Source organism: Dreissena polymorpha, chromosome 1 (assembly GCF_020536995.1).
Source record: "Dreissena polymorpha isolate Duluth1 chromosome 1, UMN_Dpol_1.0, whole genome shotgun sequence".
NCBI lineage: Eukaryota > Metazoa > Mollusca > Bivalvia > Myida > Dreissenidae > Dreissena > Dreissena polymorpha.
The window spans coordinates 140,692,142-140,705,750 of NC_068355.1; the positions used below are offsets into that span (position 1 = coordinate 140,692,142).

Consider the following 13,609-nt stretch of genomic DNA (forward strand, 5'->3'; position numbering starts at 1 on the left):
ATATTGCCACTAAATACTGCAATTAATTAACAATAACTAAAATGTAATCACGCAGTTAAATATGAAAGAAAGTGAGTGTGAGAATTTTTCTCTTTCATAGGGGTTTTCAAACGTTTTACGAGTTTTCTTGCATTGCTTTTAATAAAAGTCATTGTTTAATTTCTTTTATTCCATTACTGTCCCTAAACCGAACAATCTGAATAACCGATCGGCTCAAATACCTTAAACATACAAAAAGTATCGATGATCGAGAATGACATAAGCATAGTGATTGCAATAGGTACTGCTTAAGGAGAATTTCATACTGTTGCTTAAGTGTTTCTGCACTAGATCATTATTCCCTGATGGATTTTTAAGCTAGGTCGTATATGATAAGGATCGTTTTTTGAAAGCGACATTGAACCAGTTTTTATTAATGAGCACGACACTTCATGATAACGAAATTCGACTAATACGAACAGGACAGCTGTCTTCAGAAATATTGACTTACTCATCAGGGCCTTACTGCAGAAAACTGAATGTAGCAGCTCACTGGCAGCAAAACGATGTGTGCAACTCTTAAAGGCACACTCATGCTTCATCGATATTGAGAACCGTCCAATCGCAATCGCATATATATAACCATCGGAGAAACTCTTATTAGAGTATGAGTAAAGATATACTTTACTGTAAACAATTAACCGACGACCAAATCCTAATACAATTGTTTACGTAATGTTCGGTTGCTTAGAGGCGACACATGGACCTAGATTAAAGTAATGGACACGTCGCGGGGCGTAGCCCCGACGCCATAACTCATTGCCGTATGTTCATGACTTGACACTGACGATCACCTATATTCAACAAAACTAGGGAGTCACAAATGTTGGTGGAGGGGTGGTTTAATTTTAAACTTTGACAGTGTCATTATTTGAACTACTGTAGGGAACTGTGGAAGTGCTTTAGTAACATTATTAGGTGCAACCGTTTATCCTAGATAATTTAGGAAGTACTGTAGTCAGAAGAAATTAATATGAAAAGGTGATAAAAACTGACGATTGACCAGTGATAATTACCTTCAAGTTGTCTTGTTTGTAGAATGGGTCGGCACAAAAAACAACAACAAAGACATACGGCTTAAATTAAATGGGCTGTGCTCTGTTAAAAGGGTTAAATGCATGTGCTTAAAGGGTTGTCCCAGATTAGCCTGTACGATTTGATTTTTATAATATGTCTGTTAAGCTGGTAAAGCTAGTTTTAATTCAAAACTTCTGACACTACCTGTTGATTAGTTGACGCCTCAGATGACAGACATAATAATAACTCAATAAATAATTAAACAATTCAACAAAAAACCTATGAGAAGGAAATTAATTAACATATCTGGTAATGTCTTTAATAAACTATACCTTAAGCATTACGACCGGGGTCAACATAGACAGTCAAACCATCTATCAAGCCAATCGATGTCGTATAATATTCTTTTTTTTTTTGTTTTCCTACGAACCAAGAATGGCAATAACATGTTTGTTTAATTTTGAGGGATTTGGTGATAGTAACATCATTGCCAAGTATTGGATTAATACGGACAAAAGCATGCCGAGCAGCGGTGTGCGTTGTGAACCGCTAAATATAAAGTTTTTTTGACCTTACATTTCTCAATATTTATCAGACTCGAACAGTTTCTGCCCCGCGTCATATATTTTTGCGATGGCAATCATTGGCCACTTAGTTTCATAGACACTCCGAAAAAATGCTATATCACATGTATATGCATACCAAGACGAAATACGCCAGGAGCATAACATTTGTTTGTTTGCTTACAAAACTTATTGTATGCAGTTTAGACCGTTATTTATTAATTTGCTACACAGTGGTTAGTTTTTTTAGTGGTAACATAATTCTTCCACTAAGCGACACTACTTTTCCAAAGGAAATTAAAGTCCTTTGAGATACCTGTATTTATGACATATTTCAATTGCACAAGAACGCTTTCCTTCAGTTCCACATAATTATACATTGAAAATCAAAATTGATTTGACCAAATCACATTCTTTTATGTCTAATCAGTTTATGCTTAAATCAATGAATTTAGCAGATTTTCTTTGAATTGAGAAATTTATTGAAACACCTGTTTCCTGCGTAAGACCAGTACTTGGCCTCTGAGGGGTCATCTAAGAAACACTCCTACTTAAGGAATCAATACCAAGGACCCCACAGTCCCTAAGCGGACACCATCTCCACCACACCGAAGCCACTAAACCAGCTTTGAATTACATAGGCTACAAAGCACACAATTATAAGATATTAGATCTTAAAGCTTGGCTGATATAAGACATTTTGTTCATCAAGCAAAAATAAATTATTATTTAATTTTGTGGATGTATTTTTTTTTGTGAAAGTCTTGTACACAATAATTTCCATATATATTTATATTCCAATACATGCTAATCAAATATCTAAGCTTTTGTCCGTAAATTAGGTAGAACCTATTACTAGTATCATATTAGCGTATTATGTTTATGTATTTTCTAAATAAAGAATCGAGTGGATTATTACTGAATTAAATGTAATATGAAAGGTAATATGGCAAAAATGTCAAACTCTAATTTATGAAACAAATTGAGAAACACTGATAATTGATACTATAAACACAGCTGCAGGTATGTTAATTGTAACCCAAACTTTTGAACGTACACTACATTATACAGAATGTTACCTTATAAATTAGTTTCTTTCTTGATATTAAATTGAATCAAATGTGTTATTTGATTTTGTTTAACCCAACAACAGGAATAGAAGAACAGCAATTGCATCTGTAAAATAGGGAGTACCTTTATAATTTCGTTCATATTTTTAAACAGTACAGTGTGGTGCTAGAAGTATATAAAGTCAAACAAGTTCTCTGTAAATCTTATCCGGCTGAGGTTGATCTGAATAATAATGTCACAGCTCAACATTTTGATAACCACATGTATACAGGCTAGAAAATTATCATGTTAACAACTAAAACAAAAAAAAAACAGATTTTTAGTTATTTATTGATATCAAAAATGAAATAAACATTGATATTGTCTGTGATGAAGTTACATTATTCAATCTATGAAGCGCTTGATTGCAAGCAATAAAAAATAGCCACTATCAAATAAAACGTTAATATATGTTTTGTTCACTATTTAAACAATGCACGAGTTTGTAAAATATATGATAAAATCTGTTTCCTATTTCAATACAGCAAAACTAGACACAATGGGGTCCAGTCGCGGATTTCTTGCATCACTTTGTACTCCTATACCGACAACATGACTGAACTAGGTTTTGTTATGGTCAATAACTAAGTGTCGTATACAAACAGTGTTACATGGGAAGATAGTTATATATTTCATTGGATCAATTGGAAGAAAAATATTAATTTCATTCAAACAAGAAAAAAAACACGAATTATATGCATGCTATATTGGATCATATTGGTGTTTTAAAATATTTTATTGTTTTTTTTTTGTATTAAGTTTGACGGATGGCATTCCAAAAACTATATCGGGATAGACTTAGCTGTTTTTCCAAATATTTTATAACAGATCGTCTATTATGAACATAAAATGAATACAACTGGGATCATCGCCTTGAAGTGGTCTATGAAATGCATTTGGAGTTTAAGCAGATTTTAGGGCCAGCCTCACCTTACACGTGCCCCAGAAAGAATCACAAACCAAACGCTTTTCCACAACGATTTTACTCGTATATACTTTTGCAGATAGGAAGTGAAAACACTAATGAAAAACGTGACGTGCGAACAAAATATTTGATAAGTGTTCTAGAGTCGGTATATAAGTATCTGAAATCTACTTGCTCGATTAAGGATATGTATTTATGGCATTTGTATACAAAGAAATTTGTTCTATATACACAATATTTTACGACATAAGGTAAGCTATTTTTTCTCCAGAACACTAAATAACTAGCTGGATGAAAGAAAGAACGTACAATAATTTTATCCGAGTAAAGAGCTCTATAGTAATTTTGCCACGTAAGGCTGAACTACGACAAAATTGAAGATGTGAGTCGTGTTCTGAGAAAATTGGGCATAATGCATGTGCGTAAAGTGTCTTCCCTGATTAGCCTGTGCAGTTCGCACAGGCTAATAAGGGACGACACTTTCCGCCTAAATTGGATTTTTGCTAAGAACAGACTTCATTTAAACGAAAAATGTCGTAAAAGCGGAAAGTGTCGTCCCTGATAAGCCGGTGCATCCACACACAAAAAAAACGTAACTTCAAGAGTGCAGCCTGGTTAAATATTCAAAGATCCGTATATTAAATATCAGCTACTTATGTTTGCGCGCGTGTGTATAACACGTTCGTAAGAATCGGCATAAAAGAGTTCATTCGTGAGAATCGCATAATTCTTACATTATCACAAACTACATCGTTGATCACACGGGCCCAATGTGCTGTCATACTAAATTCTTATAAAGATAACGTTTCAACTATACGCACCGCTGTTGCATTGCGCATTTCGGTGTTTTGTTTTTAATACAATCTCTATTTGGGCTCCGGTGTTGGAACAAGGTGTATGGTTGCAGATATGTTGACGATACACTCGTTGATATTACTTGGACTTATCGAAGTCGGTGCGTGTTCATATATCATAAAACAACTAAGGATTATTGGCATCCTATAAATATTTATAGCCAATAAAACTGATTTGTGCAGTCATTGTCAAGAGCTTTGATTTCCCCTATTGTATTGTATTTTCATTGAATCGAGTGGTTTTGCATTAACGCCTTACTTGTGTGCATGTGTTTGTTTTTCCATCACGTAATCATATGTGTTCCTTATTTTAAGCTGGTTCAGAATGTGTCGCAGTCAGCTGCATCGACCCTAGTCTGGGCGTGTTGGATTACCAGTCCTGCCTTCACATACTTCCACTGCCTTGTACTTCTGGTTCTGAAGTATGTGGCAGCGACGGAGTAACATACGCCACGAGGTTCGGAAATTTAACCCATTTATGCCTAGCGTCCTGAAAAAAGGACATTGCAAACAGCGTAGAACCAAATGAGACGCCGCATAATGCGGCGTCTCATCTTGGTCTGCGCTGTTTGCTTCAAGGAATTTCTTTATGAAATATTCTAAATATAGAAATAAATATGGTAGACATCCATAATTTTGAAAATAAATTGATCAAATTTAGAAGGATGGGAGAGTTTACTAGGCATAAATGGGTTAATGAATAAGAGCATCAGTCTTAATATTTGTATTAATTAAGGTAAATAAACATTGAGTTATGGCGAAGGATAACATATCGTAATGCAAGTGGTAAGTGATTCATGACAACACTTGTCGTCCTTATGATGTTTGATATTTTGTGAAAGTCTCATAACACCATCAAATCGTTAGAACTGAAGTTGCCAATTTCCCTTCTTGGATATGCCTTTGCGGACTTCGCCGGCTTATTTTAGACGTGCATCGAGCTTCTGTGCCTCATTCACGACTTAGAGTAATATTAATTCTATTGACAAATTTATGTCATCACTGTTACAGCGATGACATTGCATTGCATTTCAGAGTTTCCTCTATAAACATAATGTGCCAGTACGTTTCAGATGCCATTTTGCAAAAGCCCATTGCGTAAGTGCTAGCATAACATTCGCCCACAACGGACCATGCGTTGGCATGACTTCGTACACAACTCTGCCGACAACATCAGCAACAACAGCAACAACGATGAAAACGACAACATCGGGTCACACTGTATGTTCTGTAATTGAACTCATCAATTTATGCCCTCAGTTTTTAAATTTAAATTCGCAAGCTTACACATTTGTGTGGGTTTTAGTAATTTTTAAACAAATTAAATTAGATAAAATGCTTTCATGTACATGTACAACACTGTCTCAGTTTTATTTTCCAGTCGCCCTTGACAACTAATTCTCTTCTGGCCTCCACCACGCAGTCCATAAGTGACATTCTGATGGAGGTATTCTGTCACAACCTGCCCTCCATCAACTGTAACACGGGATTCAACGTTGTCTGTGGATCAGACGGAAACCTCTACCCAAACGAGTATGCAGTTCCGTTGTCTCATTGAAACCACCCACTTTTTGTTGTTCTACGTGTAAAAACCCTTGACATTTATTTCGTTGTATTGGCTCTGCATGATGTATGGGTATCCGTTGAATTGTCGAAAGTAAAGCGTATGCCCGGTTTAGAAAACAATTGAATTTAATGATATAAGACCCTAATCTATACAACATGATTTTAGTAAAGGCCGAATATTAATATAAAATTTGAAATCGCATTGTTATATTCGACCGGAATAACTTTATTCCCTTGAAATAACTTCAACGCCAAAATCGACACATACCCTGTTTTTAAATGTAATTATTTCAGTCTCTTGCAATTTATTAAAAGTGGGTAGGCAAGTTTCTAAATACTGAACTTTATTTTCTACGGGAGGTCGTATATTTGTCGTTACTCCAATTATGGCTGACAATAATATTTTTATCTGAAAAGTTGTCTTTCCAGTTGTCTTTCCAGAAAAGATAAGGAGAGGAAGACGTACGTGATATAACGTAAAATTGTATTTATAATATTATTTCGATTTGTTGCAGATGCGAATTCAGCAAAGCCCTGTGTCATTCACCTGGACTAAAAATGATGACCGAAATAAGCTCATGTGTACAGAGTTAAATGGGGGAACACTGAAGAGTAACGCTTGGTTGTGTTTTGTTTCGATAGTTTAACGTGCACTATTAAATATAGTTGACGTGTATGCAACGGTGTCGGAGTTGTAGTACCTCTATATCATCAGACCTTATAATTGACGTCAACACACGTGTAAGCTGAAATGCAATATTCTAAGTGTACTAATATACTACATGAATGGCACTGAGCACATGGTCGTCTATTGTACGAGCGTCTACTGCTTTAGCCTATCCCTCATAACTTAAATTTAACGACTAACGGGGCAATTGGAAAATGGCCGAAAAACAGAATCTACTCATGAAAAATTCAATACACATCCTGTAATACAAGCCATGAGATTTTCTATTGGCAAGTTATTGCGCTTAAAGCCTGTGACAGAACCCGCCCCCCCCCCTTCCCATAGAAACTTATTGACATATTTGTTATGTAAGTCATATACATTCTTACATATATATTATTATTATTATTAAACAAATACCGAAAGGTAATACTTGAAACGTGCTATTAAACAACAACAACAACATGAACCTTATCATTAATGGAAATAGCAGAGAGTTCAACGTGCAAAAAAGTTTAAGTTTTTCTCTGTGTAAAGTATCACAAGAAGTCGTTAACACCGACATAGCCGCTCCGATATATGTTAACTAGATTATGAAATGTAGGACTTAAATGTATCTATGAGTTGGCCGTTACTGCAGCTGACGATCACTAATATGTTCGTTGGTCTGCCTGTTCGTACAAATGCAAAACCAACATGCAAATGTAACCCAGCCAGAAAAATCCCCGACCACCATGGGGATCTAACCCGGGACCTCCCAGTTCCAAATCAGGCAGATACTCTACCGCGTCGCCATAGAATCTAGCTCATATAGCAAGGCAGTATAAGTTCTCCTTATACCGAACCCTGCTACATACACCCAATCCAATTGTGAAATTCTACCACACACAATGAGAAATTTAACCGCTGTTACAGTTTTAATTTTGACATGTTTGTTTCATTAATAATGCTACTGTTTTAATATAGTTTAACAAAAGGGGTGGATATATAACTGTAACAGCTGGTAAATTTCTCATTGTGTGTGGTATTGTACAGTAAGAAAAAAATTTTGGTCACATTTCACAAAAAAATCACTAAAAAATTAATTAATGGTGGAATACAGTTTTTTAATTCTAATATTTTCAATAGCACTCTCATTTCAATACTATTCACATTGCTGCTATTCTGAATAGTCATTAAATTCATACATATTTATAATTATTTCGTGTTGAAACCGTTTCAGTTACCAGTATTGTTCCTGGTTATTATTCTTTATTGGAAGTATTTTCAATTTATCTGCATATTTAAATTGCCTTTTTGTATCTATTAGAATTCTTTTCATGTTGACCTTGAAGTTGACACTTGGTCCAAACATTTGACTTTCGACTTACACAATAAATCATTACTTCTATTAGTGTAGTTTTAGTTAAAGCAGAAATGCAAGTATTTGTTAGTTGCAGATAAAATAAATTAATAATTAATACATAAAAAATAAACTAATTAAAATTGAAACTTAAAAAGTTTTAGGACAAATACAGTATCACACGAGGTATTGTTTAAGGTGCGCTTATTAGAAAGTGAAACACCTTTACGGTAAACCAAATTAGGCCTGTAATATATCCTGTCGTTGATAATTTTGCACACATTAATTACCTTAGAATATCGCATTAGTTCTTAATCGTGCTGAAACGCTTCACGCAAAGTAAATAATATACTATTTAGACTATTGATTCAATTGTTCTTGCACGTAGTGACATATACCTGTAAAAACAGAAAACCATTCTTTAATTAAATCAATATCAATGGACTAAAATATTAAATTAGAAGTAAATTTAAAGTAAATAAATGCAGATTTAATTAAATCATAAACAACAACGGGACTTCTCGGTTCCGAATCATGAAGATACTCTATCGCGTCGCTATAGAAGCTAGCTCATATAGCAAGGCAGTATAAGTTCTCCTTATACCGAACCCTGCTACACAACGAAAATGGCAAAATAATAGTTTGGTGTACACATACATAAAGCGGTAGGATAGAATTATGCATGGCTTTGCGATTCTCAAGAGGTTTAAGGCCAGAAATGTACACATTTAAGAACAGCCCTGTTAGATGTACATATGGTGGTCAACGTGAAAGTGATGCACCAGCGCCGTAGCCACGCTGAGGCACACCGAGGCAGTTGCCTCGGCTAAAATTTGCAGAGCAATGTTGAGATTACATGGAAAAAAAGGAAAATTTATGTCAAAGAATAAACTCTATTTAAGAAATTGAGACAATTCAATGAATTTAAGGCACTATGATCACAAACAAATATTATCATTGAGTACAATTGGCTCATGTTGAGGCAGATAATTATTTCATTTTAATAACTTATATTGATGCCAAATGTCTCAGCAAAATGAAATTAAATGATTAGGAAAATCCGTATATTAAACAAAGCGTCGCACTGTACACTTCGATGTTACAATCATTGTGGACATCGGAACGTACCGAGCGAGGATCGGGTGTTTTACGGCCAGGTCTGGGTCTATTTTGGACCTAGACACACTTCGGGTGATTGGCGTTTTCGCCTTTATTGGAATTCTCCTCTTTATGGCCGGCGTCGAGTTTAATCCGGGACCGTTTCAGGTGGTAAGAATCTTTGTTTACATTAGAATTTTTAAATTATTATATCCCGCGTATTAAACTTTTTTGATATAAAGAAGTTCAAGTCTTTTCTTTTTAATAGTCAATGAAGTTGATGATAAAACTGTTAACTGACAGAAAATGATGACGCAGTGCTACAACAAAATGTTACACAAGAAAATTGAAAAAAATGGCCAAAAACTTAACTGATTGAAGTTAAATATTTGTACTCATAGTAGCAATATGCCCCATGTGACGCGATCGGTAAGGCGTCAGACTTTGGATCCATTGCCCACTATTATATTGTCACTGCGTTGGTTCAAATCCCAGTAGGTCCGTGTTTAAGTAAATGCCATCAATGATCCTTTTAATATGTGTTTATGATTGAAAACGCTTTTGATTTAATGCATTTAAATATTTCATTAAATAGCCCGATTGTGCTTTCAATCTCTAAATGAAAAACAAATCGTCCACGAATTTTTTCACGGTGAACTTGTCTGAACTACAACAGCAAGTTTGCGGAAGCTGATTTGATGTTATCTTAAGAATTAATATTTTTAATAGGTTCTTGTACATGTGAGCGGAGTTTTAGCGCATTGCTAAGGCTTTAAACGTGGACACGTTCTACTATGAAAGAGGAACGGTTTATTGGCATCGCTTTAATGTTTGTGCATAAACACATTCCAGTTGATCGAAAACAAATTCTAAAAAAGTGGGATTCGACTGGATACAGGAGAGTTGAATTAGCGTTCAATAAGATTGATATTTAAAAGTTGAAGAATAATAAAATATGTTCATGAAACATTATTCGCTAAAATGTTTGATAGATCTGTTTCTTCATATTATAAGGTAGATCTATTTTATTTTAGTATTTCAATATTAAATATGTAAAGCACATTCTATTATCCATATATATACTATGGCTTGTATGAGAGAGCTGTGTCTCAATGTTTTGTTTCTATCTGACTTCAAATGAAGTATATGACTATTTTTCTGTAGTTAAGTTTGTTACATCATTGTCACTTCAAACACCGTTTATGGTACCAAATATAAAATTGACAATAAACTTGTAGCAGATTTTTTGTTTGTTAACTTTATTGATACCAAACGGTAATATATAGCGTCCACGATTCCGATAATTTAGGAGGTATAAAATGTTGTTTAAATGGCCTTTAAAACGCACCAGAGACGTTCTAGGGATAAAAAAAAATCCGGTGAGGCATGCCCCCGGACCCCCCTAGAAGGACCTTAGATACTGCCTCGGCTTAAAGTTGGGTCTGGCTACGGCACTGATTGAAAGTGCCATCCTGACACGGGCACTTGTAAGACAGTGAAGAAGGTTAACATTGCCCGTACCTAAGGGTGGGGTATACAACAATATAAAGACAATTAGCAATCACCATCATATTTAATGAATATTGTTGGAATATCGCATACCTATTTCACTAATAGAGCACTAATGCGCTTTTTCGGCATAGCTGTTTTACTCAGCCTTTTATCTTAATGACTTTTACATAACGCCAACAGACACGCATGAATATTTTCGAAAATTTCATAGGCTGATTCGAGATATAACCTCTGAACTTTGGCTACATCACTGTGTCTGTGCTCAGTGCAAAGGATGTAGCACTGTTCAGTGTAAGGAATTCTGGACTACCGGTACTCTCTGTAGGCTCAAACGACACAAATTGTTGCCCAGTTAAAATTACGCATTAAAATCCATCTTGCAGAATTTCAGTTTTGCTTTCAAGATGAAAAATTAATCATTAACCGAAATAGTATAGTGTCACGTTAAGAGAAAATCGTTTAATTATCCGACCACAATGTTTGCCGTACTTGGTCAGCACGTCTGGAAATCGTTCCTGAACGTCTGGATAGGCTGCCATTATTAACAAGTTTGCCATTTTGAATTCAATTTTGTATCAAAAAGCATTGTGCTAAAATGTGCTATTTACAATTCGCATTGAGATTTTTAATGACCCTCGTCATACGAAAATGGGTCTTATTCCATATGCGCCCATCATATATATAGTCCACTCAGCATGCGCATCTCTCAGTCTGGTCAGGAGATACATGATGAGACCATAACATATTGAATGATTTTATAGCGAACAGCATTGCCTCTGACCTGACTGCGCAAATGCACATGTTGGGTTTAACAAACGCTGGCCGAAATGCATAAGACCAATTTTCGCATGACGCGACTATGAACGTGTGATTTAAATGTGTCGAAAGAAAACTGCGTTTTAATCAAATATTAACATACGATATATTTCGATAGTGAAGAAATATACTCATAATAAGGCATGTGAGGACACATATGATGTGCACTCCGGTAGTATATTTTATTTATCTAATTACACTAATGTGTGGTTTGACAATGCTAACACACATTTAATGCGTTGAATATGCAACTTACAAGTGAAAAAAACACACAATAGTTTAACTTTTGTTTTCATTTTATTTATTTATTTAGAAAAGTAAATTGCAAACTTTATTTCAAAGTCAGCGTATACGCCGACTAAATTTTTTAAAGATAGTTCTTGTTATATTTAGTTGTTTTCGGTATTAGTGATTATAAAGCATTTTTGAGGTTGTCTAAAGTATGCCTGTAGTAATTGGTGAACTCATGTCAAAAGTTTTATAAATTGAGAACTGTGAATATAAACAAGCTTAATCTTCTACTAACCTTCTACTAATGCGTTTGTGCTCGATTGGTCATTGTCGGCTCGGGTACTTCTTACGTGTACCCCGGGTACACTTAAGTATACTTACATGTACCCCGGGTACAGTAAATATATTTAAACGTACCCGAGAATTTTAACGCTAAAACGGTCGTTGTCGGCTTTTTTTAAATTAATTATTTTAATATTTATGTCAATTTTCTGTTAAATGGCCTCTATATTATAAAAACTCATACTCAAAAAGCATGTTGATACATTTAAAAAAAAAGAAGTTTGTTTCGTACTTACGGTAATCGGTAGCGCGTTTTACGACATCGGATTTTGGGCGAGAATAAAACTCGGGTACAGTCTAATGTCGGTCGGGTACGTTTTAGGTTTTTTTAACCGTACCCAGGGTACATGTAAGTATACTAACATGTAGCCGGGGTACATGTAAGTAGTACTCGAGCCGACAATGACCAATCGAGCGTTGCGTAGCATCCGTAAATACAAAAGGTTGCCGCTATCTGTTGAGAACAAAAGAAAGTTTCCCTGAAATCCCCGCTGTAGAAGCATGAACGAGCTAGGTTACGAAACAGACCATTTGTATTATTATTATAATTAATTGTTTGTTATAGTCGGTTTAAGCAATCATGAAGCATTTTTGTTGTGGTCTATCGTATCGCTGTAGTTATTGTTGAACTCATGTTAAACGTTTTGTAAATTGGTATTTTATAAACAAGCGTAACCTTATACCAATGCGTTGTTTTAACGAATCTATTAATAGCCTCAGATTATGAATGACCTGTACTACGTCATTGAGGTGTATGTGAGAGCAAGGAACGACAACTTTGCGTGGAGATTGCCGTGCAATTGGACTTTCCCTTGTTTATCGACAGCCGCATCTATTAATAGCCTCAGATTATGAATGAGCTGCTACGTCATGAAGACGCAGCAGAAAATGAACTATCATTGTTTATTGATTCTTTTCTATATACGCTCCGTTTGAAACTATTACATTTAACGCGATATTCATATAATGTTTCCATTTGTGAATGAACAAAGTTTGAGAACTCAAACCTGTTGCATAAATTATACAACTCTTTCTCGCGCGGATGTGGAAGTTATGTGGCTCTCCGTAGATAAGCCGAACCGACTTGAAATTTTGCGTCTGCATTATTTGTGAGCTAACACCCACAAATAAAAATGTATTGTTCAGAACCTTCAAAGAAGGTGACCGATTGAGTAGCACGAAGCAAGCTTATTCAGGAATGGTTTGCGACATACACATTTCATATAATGTTTAATACATACGATATATTATATGTAATATATACGGGTCATCCACGTGTAGGACATAGTACTCGAGATCTTATTTTGAACATTTTTAAACCGATATTGTAAGAAGTGTGACATAACTTGAAAGTGAATGAATGCTTTGCATTTGTGATATATTTAAGAAGGCCCAACTAGCAAACATTTCATTTAAGAAAACCAACAAAACTTACACATCTTAAAAACGAATTTTTTGTAGCAGCTAGAAATATGCCTTAGTGTTGCTCAAATAAACAGAATAAGACCTTTAACCCATTTATGCCTA

At 35.1% G+C, this 13,609-nt stretch overlaps 3 protein-coding genes across 5 annotated transcripts in view; 2 read left to right on the plus strand and 1 right to left on the minus strand.

Moving 5' to 3' along the window:
- Positions 1-13,609, minus strand: part of LOC127852845 (transmembrane protein 47-like) — a 106,417-nt gene that overhangs the window by 59,963 nt on the left and 32,845 nt on the right. The gene's annotated exons all lie outside the window — the stretch shown is intronic.
- The window catches only part of LOC127852757 (uncharacterized), a 139,880-nt gene that overhangs the window by 44,944 nt on the left and 81,327 nt on the right, over positions 1-13,609 (plus strand). The window lies entirely within an intron of this gene.
- LOC127852863 (agrin-like) lies at positions 4,442-6,750 on the plus strand. Its single transcript, XM_052386879.1, has 5 exons — positions 4,442-4,609; positions 4,824-4,965; positions 5,582-5,729; positions 5,890-6,041; positions 6,590-6,750. The coding sequence occupies exons 1-5, from the start codon at positions 4,552-4,554 to the stop codon at positions 6,666-6,668; spliced, it is 579 nt and encodes a 192-aa protein (XP_052242839.1). The 5' UTR covers positions 4,442-4,551; the 3' UTR covers positions 6,669-6,750.

Coding starts and splice junctions, on each gene's coding strand:
- LOC127852863 (XM_052386879.1), top strand. CDS start 4,552: ATGGTTGCAGATATGTTGACGATACACTCGTTGATATTACTTGGACTT. Junction 5,730..5,889: donor CGACAACATCGGGTCACACT/GTATGTTCTGTA, acceptor TTTATTTTCCAG/TCGCCCTTGACAACTAATTC. Junction 6,042..6,589: donor GGAAACCTCTACCCAAACGA/GTATGCAGTTCC, acceptor GATTTGTTGCAG/ATGCGAATTCAGCAAAGCCC.